The sequence below is a fragment of the Carassius carassius genome, chromosome 22 (genome assembly GCF_963082965.1).
Source record: "Carassius carassius chromosome 22, fCarCar2.1, whole genome shotgun sequence".
NCBI lineage: Eukaryota > Metazoa > Chordata > Actinopteri > Cypriniformes > Cyprinidae > Carassius > Carassius carassius.
Window position 1 is genome coordinate 3,503,544 of NC_081776.1, and position 26,104 is coordinate 3,529,647.

At 37.4% G+C, this 26,104-nt stretch overlaps 4 protein-coding genes and 1 long non-coding RNA gene across 9 annotated transcripts; 2 read left to right on the top strand and 3 right to left on the bottom strand.

Moving 5' to 3' along the window:
- The first annotated feature begins 617 nt into the window (after positions 1-617).
- On the top strand, positions 618-5,572 carry LOC132098325 (glial fibrillary acidic protein-like). Of its 2 annotated transcripts, none has more exons than XM_059504465.1 (11): positions 618-943; positions 1,784-1,952; positions 2,044-2,193; positions 2,286-2,405; positions 2,491-2,586; positions 3,156-3,290; positions 3,376-3,486; positions 3,571-3,681; positions 4,055-4,179; positions 4,917-5,159; positions 5,268-5,572. In XM_059504465.1, exons 1-11 carry the CDS (start codon positions 681-683, stop codon positions 5,353-5,355), a joined length of 1,611 nt encoding a protein of 536 aa, XP_059360448.1. In that variant the 5' UTR covers positions 618-680; the 3' UTR covers positions 5,356-5,572. The 2 variants fall into 2 exon arrangements, with proteins under 2 accessions (XP_059360448.1, XP_059360449.1); XM_059504466.1 differs by having other exon boundaries at positions 619-943; positions 5,273-5,572.
- Positions 5,573-6,510: 938 nt separating this feature from the next.
- Positions 6,511-11,914, bottom strand: LOC132098326 (phosphoacetylglucosamine mutase-like). Its single transcript, XM_059504468.1, has 12 exons — positions 11,681-11,914; positions 11,409-11,593; positions 10,794-10,861; positions 10,468-10,601; positions 10,182-10,377; positions 8,148-8,305; positions 7,983-8,066; positions 7,790-7,888; positions 7,238-7,357; positions 7,021-7,143; positions 6,778-6,951; positions 6,511-6,695 (listed from the first exon to the last, which is right to left on the bottom strand). Exons 1-12 carry the CDS (start codon positions 11,885-11,887, stop codon positions 6,606-6,608), a joined length of 1,638 nt encoding a protein of 545 aa, XP_059360451.1. The 5' UTR covers positions 11,888-11,914; the 3' UTR covers positions 6,511-6,605.
- LOC132098327 (uncharacterized) lies at positions 9,050-10,161 on the bottom strand. Its single transcript, XR_009422871.1, has 2 exons — positions 10,059-10,161; positions 9,050-9,186 (listed from the first exon to the last, which is right to left on the bottom strand). It is a non-coding gene; the product is annotated as an uncharacterized LOC132098327 (long non-coding RNA).
- A 1,792-nt stretch (positions 11,915-13,706) lies between the features above and the next one.
- si:ch73-352p4.8 (cystine/glutamate transporter) lies at positions 13,707-19,419 on the top strand. The gene is made up of 13 exons (XM_059504862.1): positions 13,707-14,177; positions 14,961-15,213; positions 16,036-16,162; positions 16,262-16,377; positions 16,455-16,580; positions 16,889-16,988; positions 17,075-17,119; positions 17,233-17,356; positions 17,443-17,546; positions 18,399-18,495; positions 18,568-18,717; positions 18,801-18,978; positions 19,281-19,419. The coding sequence occupies exons 2-13, from the start codon at positions 14,982-14,984 to the stop codon at positions 19,343-19,345; spliced, it is 1,464 nt and encodes a 487-aa protein (XP_059360845.1). The 5' UTR covers positions 13,707-14,177; positions 14,961-14,981; the 3' UTR covers positions 19,346-19,419.
- A 329-nt stretch (positions 19,420-19,748) lies between these two features.
- Positions 19,749-25,939, bottom strand: LOC132098721 (forkhead box protein M1-like). 4 transcript variants are annotated; one of them, XM_059504859.1, is made up of 9 exons: positions 25,527-25,939; positions 24,420-24,826; positions 24,194-24,333; positions 23,252-23,431; positions 23,033-23,161; positions 22,870-22,929; positions 22,532-22,589; positions 22,266-22,450; positions 19,749-21,992 (listed from the first exon to the last, which is right to left on the bottom strand). In XM_059504859.1, exons 2-9 carry the CDS (start codon positions 24,787-24,789, stop codon positions 21,222-21,224), a joined length of 1,893 nt encoding a protein of 630 aa, XP_059360842.1. In that variant the 5' UTR covers positions 24,790-24,826; positions 25,527-25,939; the 3' UTR covers positions 19,749-21,221. The 4 variants fall into 4 exon arrangements, with proteins under 4 accessions (XP_059360842.1, XP_059360843.1, XP_059360841.1 ...); XM_059504860.1 differs by having other exon boundaries at positions 19,749-21,983; positions 23,252-23,434; XM_059504858.1 differs by having other exon boundaries at positions 23,252-23,434.
- Between the last annotated feature and the right edge of the window lie 165 nt (positions 25,940-26,104).

Genomic DNA, 26,104 nt, shown 5'->3' on the forward strand with positions numbered 1-26,104 from the left:
TAACAAATAAATCTTCACGTTCCCATCACTGTACTTTGTACAGAATTGTTTGTTTTTCATCCTTGAACCAAAGGAGAAAAATGCATATGTTATTATTTTCTGCCAAGGTATTATTAGGTTAACTGCCAACTTATATTTGTAATATTTTATCATATTAAACTTGTAATTATAGTAGAAACTCTTCCTAACTACATTTGACTGTTCGCTCCGAGTTTGGCAAAACTGCCTTTTCCTCGGCTATTGAATGAAGTGCAGATTGTTATGATGTTAGAAACAATTCCATCTCTAAAAATGTGTGAATAATAATATTTCATGCCACTTTGATGCTATATGTAGGCCCATATAATAATTATATTGGCATTTTCTATATGCGTTTGTTTGCTTGTTTGTTTCCAGAGCATAATAAAGTAAAATCTTATTATAGCAGCATGTTCTCCCTTGATGAGGTCACCAGCACTTTCAGTCTCCGAGTTTTTAGACAGTTTTAGTGCTGAGAATTTCATTAGTATAAGGCTCGCTCTCAGGCTTGCCGTCTTCTTAGGAAAGCTCACTCGTCTATTTTTATCGCGGTAAAGCTCTTCGCAGTGGCCCGTCAGATAGTTAAGCGGAGGGTTCGACTCTGTGTCAGACCGAGGTTCGACATTCCTCGCCCGGACAGCAGGTATAAAGCTCCATCATCCATGAGCGCGGACACAACGCTTCTGGAGCATCTCTGGAGACGCGCGAGGAACTACAGCTTCACCATGAGTCACAGCCCAGAAAGATTGTCCTCTTACCGCCGTCACTTCGAGGGTGGCCTGACCTCCTCTTCCACGCTTCAGGTCCGGGTATCCAGCCCTTCGCCCACCCGTGGAGCTGCGCGTCACCGCTCCGCCAGCTACACCCGCAGCGGCACTATGGGGCGCAGGGCGCGCTCCGGATCCCGCAAATCACGCATGACCAGGTATGCCTTATCATATCATATCATATCATATCATATCATATCATATCATATCATATCATATCATATCATATCATATCATATCATTATTTCAGCTATGACATTTTTTATTTTTGTGTACTTTAGACCTAAGTACTAAAATAACTAAAACTAAGCTATGCAGACATAAAAAAAAATTACTAAAACTCGGAACTAAAATTAAAATGAAAATAGAAAATGTAAAAATAAAATCTAATTTAAAATAGGCTATTGAAAAAATATATATAAAAGCATATCAACGAAACTAAAATAAATCTGGCAATAATATAATATAATATAATATTGAAGTTAACTAAAACTAAAAGCATAAAAAAATGTTATTACTTTAAATAACATAATTTACATCTGCTAGATGCCAGGGTAACAATTCTAATTTATGTTTAGTTACAGTTGAAGTTCTAAAAAAAAAATTTTTTTTTAAATAACAATAATAAAAAAATAAACTAACACTAAAAACTAAAACTTATAATAAAAATATACAGACTTATTTTTTTTAAAAAAGGTAAGAAAAATGTCAAAAACACAACAAAGTTACTAAAACCTTGACTCAATACACAAGACAGAAAATGTTAAAGTAAAATCGAATTCAAAATAACAACAAAAATATTATAGTATATCAATTATACTAAACTAACGCTGGCAGTAATAGGCTATAATATAACAATAATATATAATATCATTAATAATAATAATTTTATTCCATTATATATTTGATAATTGAATTGGTCAAATAGCTTGTATTTTCTATTACCTTTAAAAAATAATTTTTTTTACAATAAACACAACACTGTTTACCTTCTACAGCAGCGTGAGTATGGGAACGCTGTGTCTGGGCATGGGTTTGGGGGTAGCTGGGGGTGCGCTGGATCTGGACACTGCAGCCGCTGAGAACCAGGCTTTCCTCAGCACACGCACCAGCGAGAGAAAGGAGATGGTCACCCTCAATGACCGTCTAGCTGTATATATTGAGAAGGTAAGACACTTCTGAGGCATGCTTCTCCATCTTCTCCTTTTGCTTTCCTATTTTGTAGACCAGCCAGTGAGTTTGAGTGTGCTTGTTCCAGGTACGCTCTCTGGAGCAGAGCAACAAGCTGCTGGAGGCAGAAATTGAGGGCATTAAGAGCCACCATGTGAAGCCGTCTGGACTTCGACTGCTTTATGAGGACCAGCTGAGGGAGCTGAGGAGGATTGCTGACCAGATGAAAGTCCAGCGGGTGAGGGATGACCACAGGCCAATCACGACTTACTTACACATTTAGACCATAACTTACTCATTTCTAGCAAGTATCTACCCTTGCTTTCGTAGGACTTGGCAGTAGCAGCAAAGGATGCCATGGCAGGTCAGCTGGAAATGCTGAAGGTGAAATACGAGGAGGCTTTGGAGGCCAGGAAAAAGGCAGAGCTTGAAATTGAAACCTTCAGACCGGTAAGGTTCAACTTAATACACAAAAAACTGTAACATCGATCGGTTTTACTTAATGATTGGTGCTCAAACTCCCTTTGTCTACTAGGATGTGGACGCAGCCACATCCGCCCGAATTGCCTTGGAAAAACGACTGGAAAACCTGGAAGTGGAGCTTGAGTTCCTGCAGAGGATTCACAAAAAGGTGCAGGCCATTTCAATATAATATTATCTAATATTATAATACTATAAATGTCATCATATTATTATAAATAATAATAATATAAAATAAGAATTGTGACTTTTTTCTTGCAATTCTGAGTTTACATCATGCAATTCTGAATTCTGAATATAATATAATATAATATAATATAATATAATATAATATAATATAATATAATATAATATAATATAATATAATATAATATAATATAATATAATATCCACTGTAAAAAATGACATGATAAGTCATGGCAACATATCTTTTTCAATTACTTAAGCTTATCAAAATAATTTTTTATTTTATCAAGCTTATCAAACTTCATTTTTTAAGTTATACAAGATTCATTTATTATTCTTAAAAACGTAAGGCAGAAACTTTTTTTTACAGTCTGCCAACTGTAAAGTTTAGTTTTACTATTCTCAAAGAATATTCTCAAATTGCTACGTGATCTTATTGTTAATCACTGGGTATTTCATTGTATTGATATGTTATACAATTGAATTAACTCTCTGACAACTGTTTTGATTGAAAAAAAAAATTCTGTATGTCAGGAAATCGAGGAGTTGATGGCTCAGATTTATGGATCTGTGGCTAAAGTAGATGTGGCCTTCTCTTTGCCCGATCTGGCATCCGCCCTCAAACAGATCCAGGCTCAATATGACAGTATCGCTGCCCAAAACCTGCAGGTAATGAGGACGGGCCGCATAAAAACCTCATTATCCCTTATACTGAACACAAATGCTCATGTTTTTCTCGACTGGTGTTCTCTAGGAGATGGACGCTTGGTATAAAGCAAAGTTTCAAGATCTAAACAAAGCTACATCACGGCATGTGGACACAGTGAGGAGCATCAGGGACGAACTCACAGCTTACAAGAGAGAGGTGTGGGAAATCCTGTCCTGTGCCTCATTTAATAAAAGCACCAAACTCTACTGCCTTATAAATTGAATGCGTGTGTGTTTTTAGATTCAGAATAAACAGAGAGAACTGGATGCTCTTAAAAACAGGAATGAAGCACTGCTGCTCCAGATCCAGGAAGCACAGGAGAGACACAAGAAAGAGGAGGAGGGGCTACAGGTAAAGCCACACCCCCTTCAATGTAAAGAGAACATGTCACAATGGCTACAACCAAATCCTCTTCAGCGGACTCATGGGATAGTTATGTGTCCATCATATGTGTACTTCAGAATCTCAATGGACATAGTAGCTTGCTACCCTTTGACTACCGTTTTATACTGTAAATTAAAAAATACTACTCTTTTATAGTAAAGGGAAATATGCAAACTTATGAACTGTAGATTTTCTAGAACAGAATGTCATTGAGACCCAGGGTGGGCCCTTTTTATAGCAACCACCCAGAAACTAACCTCACTGCATTGTAACATACAAGCATTCATGAATGAGTTACACTCGATTTGATTTGAAGATCTCACAAAATCATGTGTCATAGATCCGTATCGAGACTTTAAAGGAGGAACTGAAGTCTATTAAAGGGAAGATTGGGCTGTTGCTGAGAGAATATCAGGAACTGCTCAACATTAAGATGTCGCTGGAGATTGAAATCACCACATACAGGTACTGCAGTGCTGCCATCACACCACAGCACCTTGAACGAGTGATACATTGCATCTTAAAATTTTGATTTTTTTTTTAGATGTAAACACAGAATTGCAAGAAATAATCTCAGAATTATATTAATTTTAATATAAACTCTCAATTCTAAGAAAACAAATCTGAATTGTGACTTTTTTCTTGCAATTCTGAGTTTACATCTCGCAATTCTGTTTAGTTTTTTTCACCATGGAATTAAAAAATAAAAAAGGTAATTGCAACTTTTTAATTTTACAATTCTGACTTGTTTCACTGAATTATAAGTTCTTTATCATGCAATCCTGACATTTTCTTTGAATTCTGAGTTAACATCTCACAATTCAGTTTTTTTCTAACATGGAATTAAAAAATTAAAAAGGTAATTGCAGTAATATCTCAGAATTCTGATGTTTTTTTTGTTTTTTTTTGCCTTGAAACTATTTACCTCACAATTCTGACTTTTCTCTCGCAATTGCAAGTTTGTGAATTTTTTTCTCAGAACTGCAAGTTTATATCTCACAATTCAGTTTTTTTTTCTCAAAATTGTGAAAAAAGAGTTTTCAATTGTGATATAAATACTCACAATTCCCTTTTTTTATCCTGTGGCAGAAATGGGATTCCATAATATAGTGATTAAAAATGGTTAATACATATACACATAGTTTAAGATTCTTGGCAACTACCGATATCTAACCCATTTTAATTTGCCTGTGGTATTGCAGGAAGCTGATAGAGGGAGAAGACAGTCGCTTGTCCAGTATGGTGAGTGGACTGTCTCTCATGAGCGTGAGTGCAGGAAGCGTCAGCAGTGTTTCTGGGGCGATCAGTGGAGCGGTGAGCTCAACCGCCTCAGAGAAGATGCTCTCAAGCAGCACAATAGTCAACCACAACCAACACGAGTCTGTGGAGGAGTTCACTCACGAGCAGGCTGTGGAGATGACCGAGAGAAAGACCGTCCTCATTAGGTACAAGTACACCATTCCAACACATTACAAAACAACTTCATACTTTTTTTGTATTATTATATTATAAAATGCATGTGGATGCTAATTACCATCTCTCTTTGGTTGCAGAACAGTTAAGACAGATGAGGACATGTTTGAAAGGGACACCCAAGAACGTACCATCACTATCTCTGGCGCCGCAGAAGAGAACGATTGAAATAGTCTCATTCCCATCTCCATCAAAGTTAATTCATTTAGAGTAGTTGTTGCTCAGATCTCACATTCTGTTATCAAAACCGGTGACAAACCAAATGTCAAAAAAAGTTTTTCATCCTTTGCTACCTGCTTTGACTGAATTGCTGTAACTGCGTCTATAAGCGTTTAACTATGTGTCATCTGATTCTTCAAAACAAATAAAGTTTGACTGCATAGCAGCAGTGCCTGAAGTTGTTTTATTGCAGTGCATATATGGCACACTCAGAAAAGTAATGCTTTTTTTTACAGGTAATATCAAATAGAAGAAACCACCAGAATGATAGGATACAATATTTATTAGATTTTTCCAAGAACCCAGGTAGCATTTTTATTGGAGAAAAAGGGTATAAAATTACATGAAGCTACATACAATCAAGTTTAATTCACCTCTATTTTATTTAATACAATAAGGCATTTAATAGAGAGCTACCCAGTTGTGATTGCACATACACTACTATTCAAAAGTTTGGGGTTATTAGTTTTGGTTTTTTTTTTTAAAGATAAATTTATATTTTTACTCAGTAAGAATGCATTAAATTGATCAAATATTACTGAAAGACATTTACATTGTACACATATTTCTATTTCAAGTAAATGATGTTAATTTGAAAATCATTTTCCATGATAGAACCCTGGAAAAGAATTATCATGGTTTCCACAAAGATATGAATCAGCAGCACAACTGTCTTCAGCGTTGATAATAATCAGAAATGTTTCTTAAGCAGCAAATCAGCATATTAGAATGATTTCTGAAGGATCATGTGAACACAGGAGACTGGAGTAATAATGCTGAAAATTCAGCTTTGCATCACAGGAAAAAATGCTATTGTAAAATATTTTCAATATATACAGTAATATTTAACAATATTACTGTTTTTTACAGTATTAAAAACTATTAAAATATCTTACCAACCCCAAACTACAAAATATTTTCTTCTATTCTCAAAATGGTAGGAAAAAAAAGGCAAACCTTGATTTTTCTCTGATGAAATGAGTGTAACATATGCTCACATAGATCATGGTTTAACATTCCCTCATAATCATACACTTCCATTTATAAAGATTGTTGGTCATTCATACAGTACAACATTTGTCATCTCCCAAATCATTCAAAACATTTGTTTGCGCCACAAAAAAATGTTTACTGTACATTTACAGTATTTCTACATTTCACTGCATGGATTCAAGCTGTCTGCATGCGTGAATGTTTAATTAGTGCAGAGGTTTTGGCTCGTCTCCGATTCCTCCAGCAAGACGATACACAGCCAGGCTGACCTCATGAGCCAGACTATCAGCACTTTCCTGCACATAAACAGAAAAATTGCAATTACAATCAAACACATAGCTATATATCATAGAAAACGAGTGTAATGATCCAGTGTACCTGTGTGTCAGCCTCAGCATAGACCCTGACCACATCTTCAGTTCCAGACGGTCTAACGAAGGACCGAGCGCTTTTGTATTTCTTGACAAGCGTGTCGATGGTGTCCTGCAGCCCCTCTGGACTCACAGCCCTCCTCTCTGCGTCTGTCGTATCTATGACACGCCGGTCTGACACCTACAGACTGCAACAGTTAAATACACTCTTACACTCATAAACCTCACAAACACACACACGAGCACACACCGTGACTTTAAGTTGGCGGTTGGGCAGGTCTGTGTAAATTGCGTCCCAGTCTTGCGCAGACATCCCTCTGATGGCCAACACTGCTTCAATCACTAGCATATCTGAGATCGCGTCTCCCACCGTCTGTAGAAAAGAGAAAGGGAGTTAAGTTTTGAAAAAGACAGTTTTAGTAAAGCATCTGGTGATCCAGTTTGATGGTGTTTGTGTTTGTCTATACCTGGTTGATCAGATTGATGGTGCTCTCCAGGAGTTTCACTGCTCGTTTTCTCTCATCGATTGTGTTCGGGTCTTTCACCAGCTCCTGAATCTGTTTCTGTGCTGCTTTGCTGAACAAAACCTGGTTAAAAAAACACTGGTTAAAACTAACAAAGCTCAAAATTGCAGATTTTACATTTTAACATGATGGGAATGCTAAATTGTGTGGTTTCAAATGAAGTTTAAAAGCATTTAACCTTAAAACTGAAGTATAGTTGAACATTTTAATAACAACAGCATGACATCATATCCTATTCCTTATATTACCTGCAGGCTCAAAATATGTTGAAATTTAAACTTTAAAATTCAAAAATAAATGTAACATTTTTTAATGTAAATTTGAAATGCAAAAAGTTAAGTTCAAAATTTAACATTTTAAAAGTAAATGTAAAATTCTAAATTCTAAATTGAGTGTTGCTGCCATTTTTTTTTATTTCAAACCCCTCAGCCGACTTTTAGCCAATGACCCAGGGTTCTGCCTTTGTAAAATGTCATTATTTAGCAGTGAACTCACAGTTCCATGTCCATTTGCCTCAAAATACACTCCAATATCATATTCCTGCGCTGCGTGATGTAGGTGCTTAACCCCTGTTTTCGTACAGCATACTGTGACCTGAGGAGAAGTCAAGGGTTACATCTCATAAACAGCAAGTTTAAGCATAAATTGGAACACCCTATAGTGACAGGAGATTTTTTTATTGAATCACCTTCATGACATCCTCCAAATAGCGAGTTGAGCTCCCATTAGCATATGCTGTCTGAACAACAGCAATCTGTAAATTCAACTCTGCCTGAACGTAAACACACAGATTAAATGAATGTGCAAGTTCATATTTGGATGTGGTCACTTCATTCTAGAATGTGTTTAGAACCTGTGTGAGCAGCTCTTTGAGGTACGTGCTGATGAGAGTAGCGATCTTGTCTCCGTCCAGCAGATGGAAGCAGCCTTTAGAGTCAGTGTAGTAGTAAACGATGCGATCAGCATCACCATCGAATGAGCAGCAGCGCTCACCTACTCCCATATTCATACCTGGAGTCAAAAAAGCGAGAGATTTCACAGTTAATTCGGTATGAAAGAATGATGTCCACTACCGGTCAAAAGTTTGGAATAATTTTTAAAGAAGTATGATAAGGCTGAATTTATTTGATCAAAATACACGAAAAACAGAAATAATGTTCAATATTATAAGAATTTAAAATAACTGTTTTCTGTTTTAATATATTTTAAAATGTAATTTATTCCTGTGATACAAAGCCGAATTTTCAGCATCATTACTCCAGTCTTCAGTGTCACATGATCCTTCAGAAATCATGCTAATATGCTGATCTGCTGCTCGAGGAACAATTTTTATCATTCGTATACATTTTCCCGCTTAAGGTTTTGTGGAAACTCTGGTATAGGTAAGATTAAAAAAATAAATAAACGAATATTTTAATTTAGCAATGAAGCATTTAATTGATTAAAAGTGACAGTAAAGATATTTATAATTTTACAACAATTTAAATTTCTAATAAATCCTCTTCTTAAAATCTTAAAATATCTAAGACAAATATTAAGAAGCAAAGAATTGATTTCAACACTGATAGTAAGAACTATTATTAAGAATTGAGCAGTAAAAATAACCGATAATAACTTATCAGCATATCCGAAGGATCACGTGAGACTGACGACTGGAGTAATGATGCTGAAAAATTATATTTAAGAAATAGCAATGTTTATGATTTTTATTCAATTATTTATGAAAACATTTTTAAACCGTAATAATATTTCAAAATGTCACCATGTTTACTGTTAATGAATGAAGCCTTGGTGAGCCTTCTATCAAAAACATTCAAAAGCATAATTATTCCGCACTTTTGACCAGTAGTGTAGTGTTTTTCAAAACTTATCTAATTGTATCATAAAATAAACTCTTAGTTAAAGGCAGGGTAGGTAATAAATGTATAAACAACTTTCTTCCAAATTTGTTTAAACTTTCTATATATATATCAATGCATAATTAAAATGTAAGTACTCTGATAAAAAGAGTATAAAAATCGAGTGACTCTAGAACGTTTAATCTGTATTAAACACAGCTCATTATTTCCATTTCGGGACGAAACATAGGATTGGCTTAGGCGACTGTCACTCTCTCGCAACCATGGCAACCACCCTTTTGCCACACATGACCTGCCCACTTGCGCGCGCACGTTTGATTTGAGGAATTCAAGAGGCACGGATCCTAGGAATACCAAAACAATGGCAGAGAAACAGCAAGCAAAATTCACAGTACCAGCCTATGCAGTTAGTGAAGGCAAACCAGGCAAAAAAAGGAAGACAGTAACAGTCCAAGAAAAGGCAATGAACAAAAAGTCTTTGGATAAACAAAGAAATAAAATGCGAGTTAATATCAGCATGGCTTTCCAGCGATGGCGAGAACTGAGGGAACTCAAGGGGCTGAAAAGTGACTCCTTGATGGCTTTATTTCTGCTGGACAGGTAAATCTTTCTTTTTGTATTTTTCATGAAGCATGTGTCATTAACACACATAGCTGCGTAATATAGCTAACATAACATTACTTAGCGAGCCGTAGTAGAGACGATAAATAATCTATAGGAGCCCAGAAGGGAGGGGGTGGAGTGAATAGAAATAATGAGCTGTCTTTAAAACAGTCGTGAGAGGTCTACTGACACTCGATTTTTATACTTTCTTTTTCAGAGTACTTACATTTTAATTATGTATTGATATATAAATAAAGTTTACAAATTTGGGAAAAAAGTTTTTTATACATTTTTTTACCTACCCTGCCTTTAATACAAACATAGATATTACAAAATCTTCTACTCATAAGAAAGGCTTTTTTTTCCCTGTTGGGATCAGAGGTGCAGTTTTCTCATGAGACGTCCCTCGAGGAGTTCAGACAGACCTTGAGGCGCTTTCTGCTGGACTTTGACGTAATCTGCTCCACACATGTGGTTGAGTTTCCCACTACTGCCGTCATTCGAAAGCACCACCTGCAGCTCGGAGCGAAGAAATGGCTCCATTTCTCTCATCTTCAATGCGCCGATGCCGTTGGCTCCATCCACCAATAGCCTCTTCTGATCGTCGGTGCGGTTTAAGGCCTTTGGAATACAAGCAGGGAAGCAATCAATACTAGAAAAATAATAAGCATCATTAATGTTTTTTTTTTCTTTTTCTTTTTTCGCTCTTACATTCTGAGTGAGCTGAAGGAAAGCCTGTGAGAGTTTTTGGTAGTAGCCCTCAATAGTGGGACTGCCGTAGCAGCCATTCGTGTTGCAACAGCACACCATATAATGCAGCTGGGGAGTGGTGACCAGACCATAGTCTTAAAGAGAAACACACACCCATCAATCTGTCACAATATAATCAACAGAGCAATTCATAAACCTTTGTACTGTCATATCTGTGGGCAAACCAACTGTACTTATACTCGGAAATATAATGCAAATGCAAAACATCTCTAAATGAGCTATATACGAGTCAATAAATTAAGGTTTTATAATTGCATAATTCACACCATGAGTTTTGCCTCCCAAACTGGAAACTCCATCCAATACAGCCTGAGAGAGACTCGCACTGCTTGGTCTGAAGAAAATATACAAAGAGAAATAAAACACTACACTTCAGTAATGTATTTTATGCAGTACACATTCAACCATTTTACATACTATAGATGAGCGCAACAGCAAATGTAAATCTAGCCATCAATCATGAATCAACTAATATATTATTTATCAAATGCTTTCAAATCTGGTGGCTTTTTCACTTAATATGTATAACTATGTAAATATACTATGTGAAATGGTGTATGAAATGAATCCTGATTATGATAACAGTTAGGTAAAAAATGTTAGCCTGAATGCACTGCAAGTCACTTTGAATAAAAGCATCTGCTAAATGCCTAAATTTATTTTATTTTATTTTATAACAGTAAGTATGATTATTTTTGGTTACACTGGCTATTCAATCACATTTTCAGACTGTGAAACCTCTGTTGGCTGTTTTCTGACTTGATCTACTGGCTTGGCCACTATGAAGTCTACAGGTTTGGTAGCTACTCTCTCTATGTACTTAAGCTTTTTAGTTTTAACATTTGTTAACCTTTCCACTGTGTAAACAGAATCCAGGCTACCTGGTGTCTTTGCCGACGTAGACGCTTGCAGGCTCACTCATGTCGATGTCCTCTTTCTTGATAATGTCCTTCAGCTCTTTGAGAAGAGAATCCTGCTCAGCGTTAGCGAGCTGTGTGGCGTATCCCTCCCACACCGCTGTCACCATCTCCCCCATGGGGTCAATTAGCTTTACCCCATTGTCCTCCTGAAAATAATGAAAACATTCCAGGAACATTCTTGGAAAGTGGAAAAAGCACCACTACTCTATTGTTATGACACAGATGGCTCTTACCTCTGGGTTATGAGAGGCGGTCACCATGACTCCAATGGTTGATTTAGTTTTTTTGGACCTCAAAGTTGCCAGCAGCCCCATGCGGAACATGATGTGATCCAGATGTGTGGCATGAGTGCGGAATCCAGCTGTGCCATACTGCAACATCAGGCCCTCCGGCTTCGGATGCACCTTGGACTTTTGAGATACTTTCTCAAACTGAGCCATCTCTGGAAACTAATACAAAAACAACTCCAATCACCCACCTCGATTTATTTATTAAATCATAGTTTTTACAACTATCATAACAGGATCACCACAATGATTACCACTAAAACACTGCATTGTTTCATGTATAAACATTGCTAAATCTGAATTATAAAAATGATAAGTGTTAAAAACTAGTGCTGTCAAACGATTAATCACATCCAAAATAAAAATTTGTGTTTGAATAATATATGTGTATGTTCTGTGTATATTCATTGTGTATATAAGCCAATAAACACACACATACATTTATATTAATATAATTTATATAATTTAATTTATTTCTGATTTAAAAATAAGATTTTTCTGAAATATATACATGCATGTGTGTGTGTGTATTTATATAAACATAATAAATATACAGAGTACATACACATATATTGTGTAAAAAAAAAATTACAAAATAAATAAAACGTTGAATGCGATTAATCGCAATTAATCGTTTGACAGCACTATTAAAAACTCAGTTCAGTTTGTGGTGCACATGTAAACCAGATGAAAAATCAAACCAGTGATCATTCAATTCCTAAATAAACTGCAACGAATAATTTGCCTGTCCCAAATAATTTATCCAAGCTTAATTTATAAAACAACTATAAGCGAACATCTGAAAAATCTGAAACATGCAAACTACCAGACAGTAACTACATATACTAAAAGACGTGAATATAACTATAGCATTTAAAGAGCTGCACAAAAAAAATAAAAAAAAATAAAAATAAAAATAACTTCATTCAATCTGAAATGAATGAATGTATCTGCTCATCACACAACCGCACACATTATCCGGACTTGCGAACGAAAGAAAAACATATGCAAATTATTTATTATTTATCTTCCATTAAATCATTTTAATATGAAGACAGCGAATGAAGTTTATACTTACTCTGCTCTTTGCAACTGAAGGGCGTGCGCTGCACTTCCTACTTCCCTGATTACGTGGCTGCAGTGACGCAGATCGCCACGCCCCCTAATCTGACGTACGCGTGAACTTGACGCATATTTTAATCAAATCGGTTTCGTTTGACCCACTGGGTCTTGCAGTGTGTGCTTTAACTGAGAATTTTCATCGTTATCTCTGAAATATTGTATATAAAAAAAAAAACACAAAAATGTTATTTCTTAATAAATATTTCATGAAAAAAAACATCTTTTATTAATTAACTTTATTCCAATTTTAGTTAAAGTATGATTCTTTATTTCAACAAACTCATTTACTTCAGATTTTAAATAAATAAGAAATTAATTAAATGTTTTTAACTTCAAGAACATTTTCTCTAACTTTCAGTGATGACTAAAACACTGTTTAAACCCAACTTTGGGTCAGTTATGGACTAACCCAACTTTGGTAATGTAAAAATGTAACCCAACAACTGGATTCAGTCCATATTTGACTCGTTTACAGTGAAGTAGGCTATATAAAAAATATATAATACTTTTTCAGCCCTAGATGTTCTTTTTTTTTTTTTTTTGGCTTCCTTATCAGCTGTGTAAACATGTTCAGAGAACACAGCAGATGTCGTAAAAAAATTGTTCCATTTTACTAATGGGGAATGGCATCTCAGATGCACTATTTATGCCTGTCAATTGTTAACAAACTTCATGCTTTTCATGGTGCATAGTGCACAACAGAAAATGAAAAACACAATAGGGGCCCTTCATGAGTCAAAAGAGACTTTAACACATGTCTGATATCTGACTAAATGAAGTAGACAGCCAGACACAGAACGAGGAGAGAGAGAAAGTCGGTGGCCCCTGACCAATAACAGTTTACTGTTAAGCTCCCTCTCAGTGAGGACTGACCCCTCACACACACAAACTAACACTCTGTAGCATGTGCTGAAAGAGCTTTCAGTAATCTGTGTGCTAGACTTAACAAAACTGCTCTTGGGTTCTCATGCATTCTCTGTAGTCATTTTTCATTTGTTTTTATGTTCATGTCGTAGAAAAGTGAACTTTGCAGCTGCCACAACAAGAAGAGGAGGTCCTCATGGTAGATTCCTGCATCCCGCTGTGAGTGCTGTACCTACACACATACTCAGCACAATGGCACATGGCTTTCCCCGTCTAAAAGGCTTTAATTACTGGTGTTGATGAATCTGGGGAAGACTGCTGGCTTTGTTTCTGGCCTGAGCTCTGAGCTGGATGGTGAGTTTCCAGGGTTACTCTGTATGAAAGGAGGTGCAAAACAAGCAGCATAAAGAGCAAAAGAGAAACGTTTACTGGTCTCACTACTTACTACCGCTGACTGGTGAGTAGAAAAATGATTGATGGATCTCATGTTTTTCTTAAATAAAGATTTGCATTTGTGTTTGAAATAATTACTGTTTAGCGAAGGTAATTTAAAATCACTTTAAAATAAAAAAATGTTTCATTTCACAGCCCAGCTCGCAAAAGTCTATGATTTACTAACATTTTCAGAAATAAAGTTCCATATACAATGTATAGATTACATGTTTGCGCTAATGTTTTGAGAAAAATACCAGACAGCACACTTTAAAAATAAAGATTCTTTACTGGCATCAATGGTTCCATGAAGAATCTTTAACATCCACGGAACCTTTTCATTGGACACAAGGCTATTTTTTGTGAAAACGGTTCATTTGATAATGAAATGGCCTTCACACTAACAAAAATATGATTCATTTAAGAACTGTTTACTTAAAGGTTCTTTGCGGATCCCAAAATGGTCCGTTTGCTACGACAACACTGCAAAACCTTTAGAACCTTACTAATTAAGAGTGCAATCTGAATGGATGTTAATGTGACTGGAAGATCATTTGTCAAAAGGTTCCGAGAAGGTTCCAAGGTTCTTTATAGCAAGAAAGGGTAGTTGAGTTTCAAAAATGTTTTATTTATTCTAAGAAAAATTGGTTCCTTTAAGAACTGTTCACTGAAAGGTTCTTTGTGAAACCACAAATGGCTCTTCAAAAACCCCCGTTCAGAACCTTTTTTTTTTTTTTTACAGTGCATGACGATGCAGTGTAGTGTATGATGTTTTTGTGTAAATGATGTGTGTATTTCCTTTGTGAAGATCTAAATCAGCCACTGAGCGATGAGGGTTTCTAAAAGAGAGTCGGCCACTGATGAAGGTACTGACAAAACCGTGAAAGACGATGCAGTTCATCTCAGGAGGAGGATAGGCCTGTTGCAATCAATTTCTTTCATCATTGGCACTGTGGTGGGCAGCGGCATCTTTATTGCTCCCAAAGGCGTGTTGATGAATTCGGGCAGTGTGGGATTGTCCCTGCTGGTCTGGACTCTGTGTGGCATCCTCTCCACTTTTGGTGAGGAACATCTTTGGTGCAGATACACTTCCAGTCAAAAGTTTGGAATACTGTTTAATGTTTTTGAAAGAAGTCTCTTATGCACAACCAAGGCTGCATTTATTTAATGCTGCAAAAACAGTAATATTGTGAATTATTGTTTACATTTAAAATAACAGTGTTCTGTTTTAATTTACTTTTAGAATGAAATTTATTCCTGTGATGCAAAGCTGAATTTTTATCACCATCATGCTAGTTTCAATGTCACGTGATCCATTAGAAATCATTCTGATCTTCAAAGTTGGAAACATATTTTGTTGCTTAAGATAAGATTCACAAGAAAAATAATAACACTTTAATCTAGCAAGGACGCCTTCAATTGAACAAAAGTGACAATCAGATATTTAAAAATAAATGCTTTATTTTCAATAATCAAAGACCCCTGAAAAATCTATCTGTCAGGGTTATGTCTTGACTGGTTGTGTTTTTGTTCATACGTCTTGGTTTCATGTTTACCCTTTTTGTTTAGTCTTTAACGTGCCTTAGTTAATCTCCTAACGTTCTCCTGTCCACCATTAAAGGGATAGCTCATCCAGAAATTAAAATTCTGACATCATTTACATACCCTTAAGCTGCTCAAAATCTGTGTGAGTTTCTTTCTTCTGCTGGACACAAGAGAAGATATTTTGAAAAATGTATGTTAGTCAAACAATTGATGGCCTAACCATTGACTTGTGTAGTATCACTGCTTGGTTACTTACCAACACTCTACAAACTATATTTTTTGTGTTTATGTTTAATGCAAGTTGAATCCATTTTTTAAATATAGCACGTTCTCATCAGGTGCTTTATGCTATGCTGAGTTGGGAACAAGCTTTAGAAAATCAGGCGGTCATTACACCTACCTGTTGGAGACCCTGGGACCCCTGCCTGCCTTCCTGCGACTGTGGACTGAGTTCATATTCATCAGGTGTGCGTGTGTGTGTGTGTGTGTGTGTGTGTGCATGCATTGTTGTATTTCACAGTGTTCACAGAATTGTGAGTTAGTCCAATCATAATGTGATTTCAGACCTGCAGTGGCCTCGTACGTGTCTCTGGCTTTTGGTCAGTATGTAGTGGAGCCGTTATTCATGCCGTGTGCTGCTCCAACAGCTCTGGTCAAACTCGTCAGCATGTTGGGAGTCAGTGAGTGCTGCTACTTTATGGATTGATTTAATAAAAAAAAAAACTAAATTTGTAAAACTATATACTGATCTACCCAGCGTTTGTGGTGGCAATGAACTGCTGGAGTGTGTCAATGGCAGCACGTACGCAGGTCTTGCTGACCTTCATCAAGATGTTTGCTCTGATTCTGATCATCATCCCAGGCATCATGGCTCTGGTCAATGGTAAGAGTCACATGCTGTCTTACCTGTAAGCTGGAATTGTTTTTTCAAATTAAATATTAATTTTACTTTGCTAAACCTTTACATTAAAGTTCAGGGAGTCATGGTAATGGTTCAACAATAGACATGCTTATTCATATTTATCAACAAAGTTCAGTCCCAAAAGTGTGTGTGAGAAATTGGAATGGCGCTAGATGTTTATATATATATATATATATATATGTGTGTATCTTTTCCGGATCAAAATGGACTCAAATTTCAACAAGAAAGGCAGGAAATGTGCTTGATATTTCAATTTTTTCCTGTTTCAGGGAAAACTGAAAATTTCCAGAATGCCTTTGACTCAGATTCTTTAACTCTGACCAAACTTCCTTTGGCCTTTTATTCAGGTCTTTACGCATATGGTGGATGGTGGGTATTTATTAGCAGTAACAAATATAGAAATCCAAAGTAAGGGATTTCAAAAACAATGTAAAAGTGTTTGTTTCTGCTTACAGGTTTTATTTAAATTTCATAACGGAAGAGGTAATTAACCCAAACAGGTATATTGAACTTCCTTCTTTGCCAAATTGTTTACTTGACTATATGTTTTCAATTTTTTTTTTAAATTATGATATAAAGGCACTTAGGTTAATTTCTCGTATATTCTTGTTAGAACCATCCCATTTGCTATCATTTTCTCCATGGTGACTGTTACCGTGTGTTACGTGCTGGTCAATGTGGCTTATTACACCATGATGACTGCAAATGAGTTACTGATGTCAGATGCCGTAGCAGTGGTTAGTAGTTCTGGACTTTGGAGATGTTATTACAGGCTTTAGTTTGGAGAGTAAAGGTCATGCCTGTTTTCTTTAATGCATTGCAGACATTTGCAAGTCGGGCTCTGCAGGGTATAGCTCCAGCAATACCAGTATTAGTTGCTCTTTCTTGCCTTGGAGCTCTTAATGGAGGATTTTTTGGTTCACCCAGGTAAGATTTCAAAAGAAGTTTTGAATCTAAATTCATGTTTTATCTTTGTAGTAGTCTTTGACTTTGGTAGGTTAAAAGTTAAAAGAAGTTCACCCAAAAAGGAACATTTGCTAAAAATGTACTCACACTCAGACCATCCAAGATGTAGAGTTTGTTTCCTCATCTGAACAGATGTGGAGAAATCTGGCATTACATCACTTGCTCACTAGTGGATCCTCTGCAGTGAATGGGTGCCGTTAGAATGAGAGTCCAAACAACTGATAAAAACATCACAATAATGCACAAGTAATCCACACGACTTAAACAGTTTTCTTGCTAAATATGAGTCATTGATCCATTCTATTACTTTCGCCAGTAAAAAAAGTTATCTCGTCTGAATCAGGAGAAAAATATGCACGGACCAAGCACCAGTTAAAAGCAAAACCAGTCAAAAACAAATATGTTGGTGGATTTTGATGTGAGAGGACAACAGTTTTTCACTTTTTCACAGGAGGAGGAGTTATTATGGACTAGTATTTTGGCCAGAAGTGACAGGACAGTTTAACTTTAAGACGTCTTATTTTATTTCTTACAAACATGCAGCTTTTCACTTCACAAGACATTCATTGTTGTACTTGAGTGGTGTGGATTACTTGTGGATTATTGTGATGTTTTTATCAGTTGTTTGGACACTAATTCTGACAGCACCCATTCACTGCAGAGGATCCATTGGTGAGCCAGTGATGGAATGCCACATTTCTCCAAATCTGTTCGGATGAAGAAACAAACTCATCTTCATGTTGGATGGCCTTAGGGTAGGTTTTCAGCAAATATAAATATTTCCTATAAGATTCTATAACTCGGTTTCTGCAGGATGTTGTTCGTAGGAGCAAGAGAGGGTCACTTCCCGGCTATCTTCTCCATGATCCATATCCGCAGACAAACGCCACTGCCAGCTGTGCTATTTCTGGTACAATCCCATCCATTCATCCTTTTCTCCCATTTTCTTCATGTCCGCTTACTTTTCTCCTGATGTTTGCAGTATCCTATGGTGATCATCATGATGGCAAGAGGAGAGATCTTTCAACTGATCAACTTTGCATCCTTCTCTCGTTGGCTCTTCATTGCCTTGGCCACCTTGGGAATGATCATTCACCGCTACAGATTTCCAGATCATCCCAGACCATTCAAGGTCTGTTGGCAAATGGCTGATAACTGATTTATTAAAAGGAATTTGTCACTGTACTCATTAAAAACTGTTTTGACTGTGTTCAGGTCCCTTTAGCAATTGCGGTGGTCTTTACCATAGTGTGTTTCTTCATCGTGGGCCTGTCCTTGTATTCAGACCCCTGGAATACAGGCGGCAGCTGTGCCCTCACATTATCAGGAGTACCTGTGTATTACCTGACAGTCAAGAAGTCATACATACCTGAACGCTGGAAAAAAGCCTTCAGTGAGTCATGCAAAACACTTTATTGCATAAGCTAAACATGTAGATCTTAGCCAGATTAGACACCATATTGAATTTAACACGGGTTAAAAGCCAGGCTGTGAGGGATAGATTTACATTCTTTACAATGCCATGAACTTTATAAAGGTCCAACTCATGAGTCTCAATACTACTTTGAGTAATAGTTCAGCATTTTATTAGCTGAACTATTAGTATGTTTAAGAACGCACTGTATTTAAATCCAGCACTACTTTAAGTCGAGGAAGAAAGGATCCAATGATTGACCTCTGCTTCTTCTTGTGCAGATTATATAAGCCTACATCTGCAGATACTCCTGGAAGTGGCTCAGCAGGAAGTTCAGACCTACTGATGGAACTTCACCAAACACCAGCTGAATTCATGCCAACTAACAGATCTGAGTGTCAAAGGGCATCAATGTTGCATTTTAGTATACTATCCAACAGTGCAAGCATCACTTATATTTTCATCAAGTCTATATTCAAATGAAAAAAACAGATAAATATGCCCAGAGAAAGTCATGCTGTTGATAGTTCACCCAAAAAAATGAATAATTTACTCACCATCATATCATTCCAGTTCCATAATACTTTGGTCAATCTTCTAAACATAAGTGAATATACTTTTAATGAAATCTGAGAGCTTTCAGTCCCTTTATTGAAAGTCAACATAACCAAAACTAGTTTAATGCAAGTGTTGTTAAGAGATACGATTGCTTTGAGGAATTACACCTTTTTAGTAATAAACCACAAATATGATTCTATAAAGTATCCCTTTATTGTTAAAAAGTAAGTACAATAGGAAGAGAAACCAAATTGTATGCTTTGTTGGAAATGACAATGGGTGTATCTGGTCGAAGCCTGTTACCTCAGTAAAATGCCTAGTAGAGAACTTTCATATTTCAATAATCTTCAAAAATAGCACAAAACACATCCTAATATGACTCTCTGAATGGCAGAGGGTCTTAATGGAAAGTTTTTATGTATCACCAAAATGTATGCTGTTGGGGAATGTCAAAGTTGAATATTACATGGCTTTGAAGTCTTATGGAAACCAGCTTTTCAAATGTGTGTGCATTAACATATTATATAGCACTTAATTTCTAATGCTGATGTAACATCTTAACACCATAAATGTCAACAATGTAGTTTTTGTATATTTTTATGACATTTTGCTGTTTTTTTCTTGGTTTTGTTTTACATTGGAAGAACGTAAGCATATATGCATTTAAGCACATATGAACTCGATGCATGCTCACAAATCACTTTACATATGCAAATGAACTTTAAAAGATTTGTAACACACCACAAATCTCTCTGAATGCTCATCTTGGTCATACCCAACATCGAGAACGCAAAGTCTTAAATCATTCTTAATAGCAAAAACACATGAATGCAGAAAAGCAGCAGCAGCAGCAGAGATGAGTCACTATTCTGATACGTTTGTAACCATTAAAACACACATTATGGGATGTTATAAAAAGCTTGATACACTTCAAATGAATGACTAGTAAATTCTAGTACAGTGCACCACTTACATGACCATATGCAATTAACAAACAACCATTAAAGGGACAGTCCACCCAAAAATGAAAATACTATCATCATTTATTCACCCATGAGTATCAATTTCTTCCTTCTGTTGAATATAAAAGAAAATATTCTGAAGAAAGTTACAAAAAATACTACAGAAGTCAATGGCAACAGTCAGATGTTTAGTCACCAATGTTTTCCAAAAAAAAAAAAAATCACGTTTTGTGTTCAACAGAAGAAAGGTTTAGAACAAGTGGGGGGCAGAATTTTTATAATTTTGTGAACTATCCCTTTAATTTGAATGTGAGTCTTTTTTTTCACACCCCAAATTCTCTTAAAAATCTCTTGTTGTGTGCTATTTTTAACATCAGTCTATCTGGATAATCCAAGGTTGTCAAAATCATTCCAGAACAAAGAAATACTGTAAAATTGAGTAGTGTAAATTAATTAATCTGGTAAATCTGTATGTCCACTTATAATATACACTCTCTCACACACACTCATATTTATATATTACAACTTGTGCAAATTAATCTCATCTAAGTACATTCGTCACTAACAGTTTTGCGCACAAATAAAGGCCTACACATCCAAAACACAAACACGTACAGTAAAAGGCAGAGATCAATAGCAAGTAAATAAGAATCAAAGGCAGTGAGGGAAGTTGATAATAGAAGTTGAGATAAGCTACAGGAGTCACTTGAGCTCCGGGATAAATTGGGACCAGCTGATGTTTGCCATGCCGAGATCATCATCCTCCAGGTTGGGGAAGCTGATATCCACTAGGATTTTACTCAGGCTGTCATTCATGGTATCCAGGACGAGGCCTTCAGTGAGAGAGCGGTTGGTGGCACCCATTTGCAGCAGCTCTCTGGAGCAGGTCGGAGTGGAGCGTCTCGGAGAAGGTCTGGAGCAGGTGAGCAGCTCTCGAGGGGAGCTGAAGAGCGCCAGCTCTTTGAAAGGCGTGCTGTTGAAGCTGAAAGGTGTGTGTTCGTTCCATTGCGGGGTAAGCTGTGGCCCGCTGGGCGTACGGATGGGGCTGAAGTCCAGCACGCCTCCCTTTCCAACAGGAGTGATCCTCCAGGGCTCCAGAACTGTGGGAAGCTTACTGGGAGTGGATGAGGAAGGGTGGCTGCTCTTGATGGGCGTTTTAAAAGCATATTCTCTGTTTGGGCTGTCGGGGTCAGGTTTACAGGTGGATTGCGGCTCCGGATCGTGAGTGTCTTGGAAGCTGGAGACATCGGAGACCACGCCCGAGTCAAAGAGAGTGCTGTTGGGGTAGAGCAGGACGGGTTCCTCTGTGGCTGGCAGGACTAGACGCTGTTTGCGGCGGTTTTCTCTGTGTCTGGTTTTGGGGGGCGGAGCCGCAGACACCTCAGGAGTCACAGACACGCTCACAGGCTCCTCCTTTATATCCTGAGAGGTTGATGCACACAGCATAACCGAGCTCACGTCAATCTGAGAGACCTTTCACAACAAACACACACACAAGCATTAAACAACCAGTACATGCTCTATTCACTCTATTTCTACACACATTTCTCAATTTATGACTTCCGTGCTGGGAAAAAAAGATCATGCTAGCATGTGGTGGATTTGGAATAACATAATTGGCTTGTTGGATCCACCAAATGTGGTCTACCAGCCCAAAACCAGGTGAAAGTCCAGCTAACCAACGATGTAGAATAACTTGGATCGGACTATTAGTGAGAATCACTCATATAAACGGGTAGGTATTACCTTAGGGGCAATCCGGACCCGCATGGTCGCACTGCTGGAGTTGGGAGTGGAGGAACTGTGAGCGAGTGGAGGAGCAGCGAGAGACGCAGGACTGGAGGAGGGCAGGAAGAGTGACTGACCCAGAGGAAGCTGGATGGGAACCAGGTATGAGTCCGTCCGAGGCAGAAGCGGCTTCATCTTCCTCTCTGAGGGCGAGCAAAGACAAACGACTGTCAGGAAACAAACTCATCATGCACTCCCAGACACTCATGCCTTTCAACACTCACCTGTTCCACCTGTGGCGGGTATGGCTTTCTTCAGCTCCGGAGGACCTCTCTTCTGTTGCTACGGAGAAAGATTAAATTAAAAAAAGAGATTTTCTTTACTTTTATACCAAATGAGACATCCAAAATAACTGCAGTCTCAATGCTGTCTGCCTTTTCAAAGATTCTCAGATGACTAAAAGAACAAAACAAGCGATGATCTCAAACTGAACGTGCTTCCATCTGTCTGACTGTCCCTGAAATAAAATAACTGATTCCTGGAAAAGTAGAGAGGGTGGTCCCTGTCTTACGACCTGTAGATCTGCCATGAGAAGATGAATTAGTAGGAAAAGGGGTCTTACTTGTTTGAAACCAACTTGTGTGATCTGAGGGCAAGTGGGGGTCACTGGGTCAACCAAAGGCTGCGGGATGAGCCAGGAAGTGGACACAGTAGCACAATAAGTGACTGGCACATAATGAAGTGTGTGTGTGATCTGTATTAAGACTAAAATGAGGTATACACACCTTGTAGACCTGGTCCAAAGTGAGACAGCGGTTTGCTTCCGGTCGAATCATCCAGTAGGAGATCTTGCCATCGGGAGACGTCTCCCGGACGAACATGTCATGCAGTGAGAGATTATGACGTATAGAATTCTAACAAAAATAAATAAATAAATTAAACAAATCACACTCGGAAATCTTACAACAGAGGTAAACTGAAACTATGCAGGCTTTATACACTACCTTCCATCCAGGTTTGGCAACATTTCTGAAGTACGGAAAGTGGTCTTCGATCCAATTGTAAATTTCTTTCAGGGTCATGCGTCGGTTCTTCTTGCTGTTGATTGCAAACTGTATCATAGCCATGTAGGAATATGGTGGTCTCTCAGACAGAGGGTCCTTCTCCTTTTCTGGAGCTTTGGACTGCTCAAAAGGAAACAAACAAACTAATTTAAAGAATGAAATTTCAAAAAGCAAAATTTAGAAGAAACATATAAAAAAGGACATTTTAATCGACCAATTTGTGAAGCTGTAATTACGCGGAAACAGTGACAAATCTTTTCTTCCGTATCGTGGCATAAATCCTAGTGTAAAAAGTATGTAGGACAGAGACTCGACTTTTCATCAGTTGTTGATATGTAAGTGTGACACTCAAAAATAAGGAATTTAAATGGACTAAATAATTTGAGAAGTCTTGTATAAGCCACCAGTCTGTCGTTTTCACCAGAAGATCCAGTTAAGTCATTTTGAATAAATATTAAAGGTAACACGTTACAATACATTTATTACTCTTTGTTAGTGTTAATGAAAATACAGTCGTTCATTTTTAGTTCATCTTAATTCACAGTGTATTAACTAATGTTAACAAGCACATCTTTAGATTTTAACAATGCATTAGTAAATCTTGAAATTAACATTAAGATTTAAAAAATGCTATATAAGTGTTGCTCATTCTTATTTCACGTTAACTAAATTGACTAATGAACCTTGTTGTAAAGCGTTACCTTATTATAAAATATTTTTTTAAACATGCACCGATGTATTATCCACAACACTATCTATAACAGAATACTCAAATATTTTTGCCCCTATATTCTACCTTCCTTTTGCAATATGGCATGGCAGTTATCTCTAACCTATAACGTGCATTAGAAGAAAAGATAGGGAGACTTGAATGTTGTGTACCTGAGGACAGTCACTTGGATTGTCTTCGTTGGTGCATTTTTGGTTTGATTCTGATCCAAGCCCATCTGAGCTCATTTTTCCCAGCCACTGGATGTTTGTCAGACTGTCATCCAGCGGGAAGCACTCAGTCTCCCTTTTCACTGACATCATGACAAAGGACATTTCAGAAAACACATTTTTGAGAACATCCACGTGCTTTTAAGGATGTCTTAGCCACGTTTCTCACCTTTCTCAAGCTCATCCCTAGGTTCTGTAGATAAACACCCGAGGGCTTTCTCCTCCTTCAAACTGGTGCTGCCACTGAGCAGGATGAACTTGTTTCGGCCCTGAGGACCACACTCCTTTCCTTTGGCCGTCAGGGCACTGATGACGCTCTGCAGATCGGCTGCTTTCGGGATCACCACCACCTGAGTGTCCGGCATTGTGGGGTGGTCCATCATCCGGATGCCGTCAGGGAAGCAGCGGGCGGTGGACGGGGTCGGGGTGGTCTTGCAGCGTGGCCCATCAGCCTCATCACACCCTACATCAGATTCACTCTTCTGAAAGGGCAGCTTCCTCCTCTTCAGGATGATGGGTCTCCTCGGGCTCTCTCTCATTGTTTGCTCACAGCAAAAAGGCCTGCCTGACGACTGTCTGTAACATATGAAGCACATAATATGGCATGTTTACATCCTTTCCTTCCTAAGTAACGTTACAGCACATACAGGAACTATTCAGCTAAACGGTGCTTCATACAAACAATAAAATGACAAACAGTCTTGAATCAAACGCTGTTAAGTGTCAAAATAAATGCGGAACTTATATAAAATACACATTTAATATCTAAGATACATATATAAGATCTTGACCAAATGTAACATACCGATAAGAATGTAAGAACGTCAGCTGATAAACGACTTTTTTTGTCTAACGTCTTTGAATGACGATTTTAGTTCTAAAATATAAAAACCGTTACAAAACGATTACTTTCAATCTGGCATAACTTACTGTTGTTATTGTTTGATAGATCATTCATAAACAAAAGACTTCGTGCAATGCAAGTTTGTAAAATATTTGTGTAGAAAGTAAAAAAAATAATAAAATGGATTTTATTTTATTACAATGACCTCTCATCGCGTTGATCTTCGTTTTAAAACACATTAGAGCTTGTTGTCTTCTTAATATTTAGGCTAATCTTATTAAAGCACTAAATTAATGAAGTATAAACGATCTTTCTCTATTATCCGACATGCGGCCTAGTGATTCGTCTAACGTTAACTTAAGTTACCCTACTAACGTTAACTAAATTAATTCAAAATAAAACACATATCATATACTACGAAGCGGGTCAAACCTTCATCTCATGGCAGCCGTGCAGACGGTGGTTTATCGAAGTTAATCTGGCAGTGCTGAGTGATAAAAGGTATTTTGATGTGGGTAAAAGAAAAACTCGGGTCCAGGGACTTTTGTGCACATTTGGTGAGATTTCGAATTTTGGCGCAGAGCGGGACAGCGCTATCACGTGATCGCGTGTAGCCCAATGGAGGCTACACATGGGCGGAGCCATCGAGTGGAAAGTGTTGCCGTTTTCTGTGGTACAGTCAGTTGTGTTCCTTTAGGGGGCGATCGGCGGCTCAGAAATATAAATTCTGCATTCTGCGAAGCGGAAACCTTCTACATCCTTCAACAGAAAATATTCTTATATCAAATTTGAATATTCTGTTTCAGTAATTTATACACGAGTATGTCTAGTGCTTTTCAAAATGCGCTGAGAAAAGTAACACAGTTTATGTGCTGCTACAGCAGCGGTCTAGTTTAAATTTTACACCTGATTAGAAACACGGATAATTTTTTTTAAATATTGGAACTTTAAAAATGCCCTGAATAATTAAAAAGAATAATTAATGTATGGAGCCATCCTACCCGACCAAT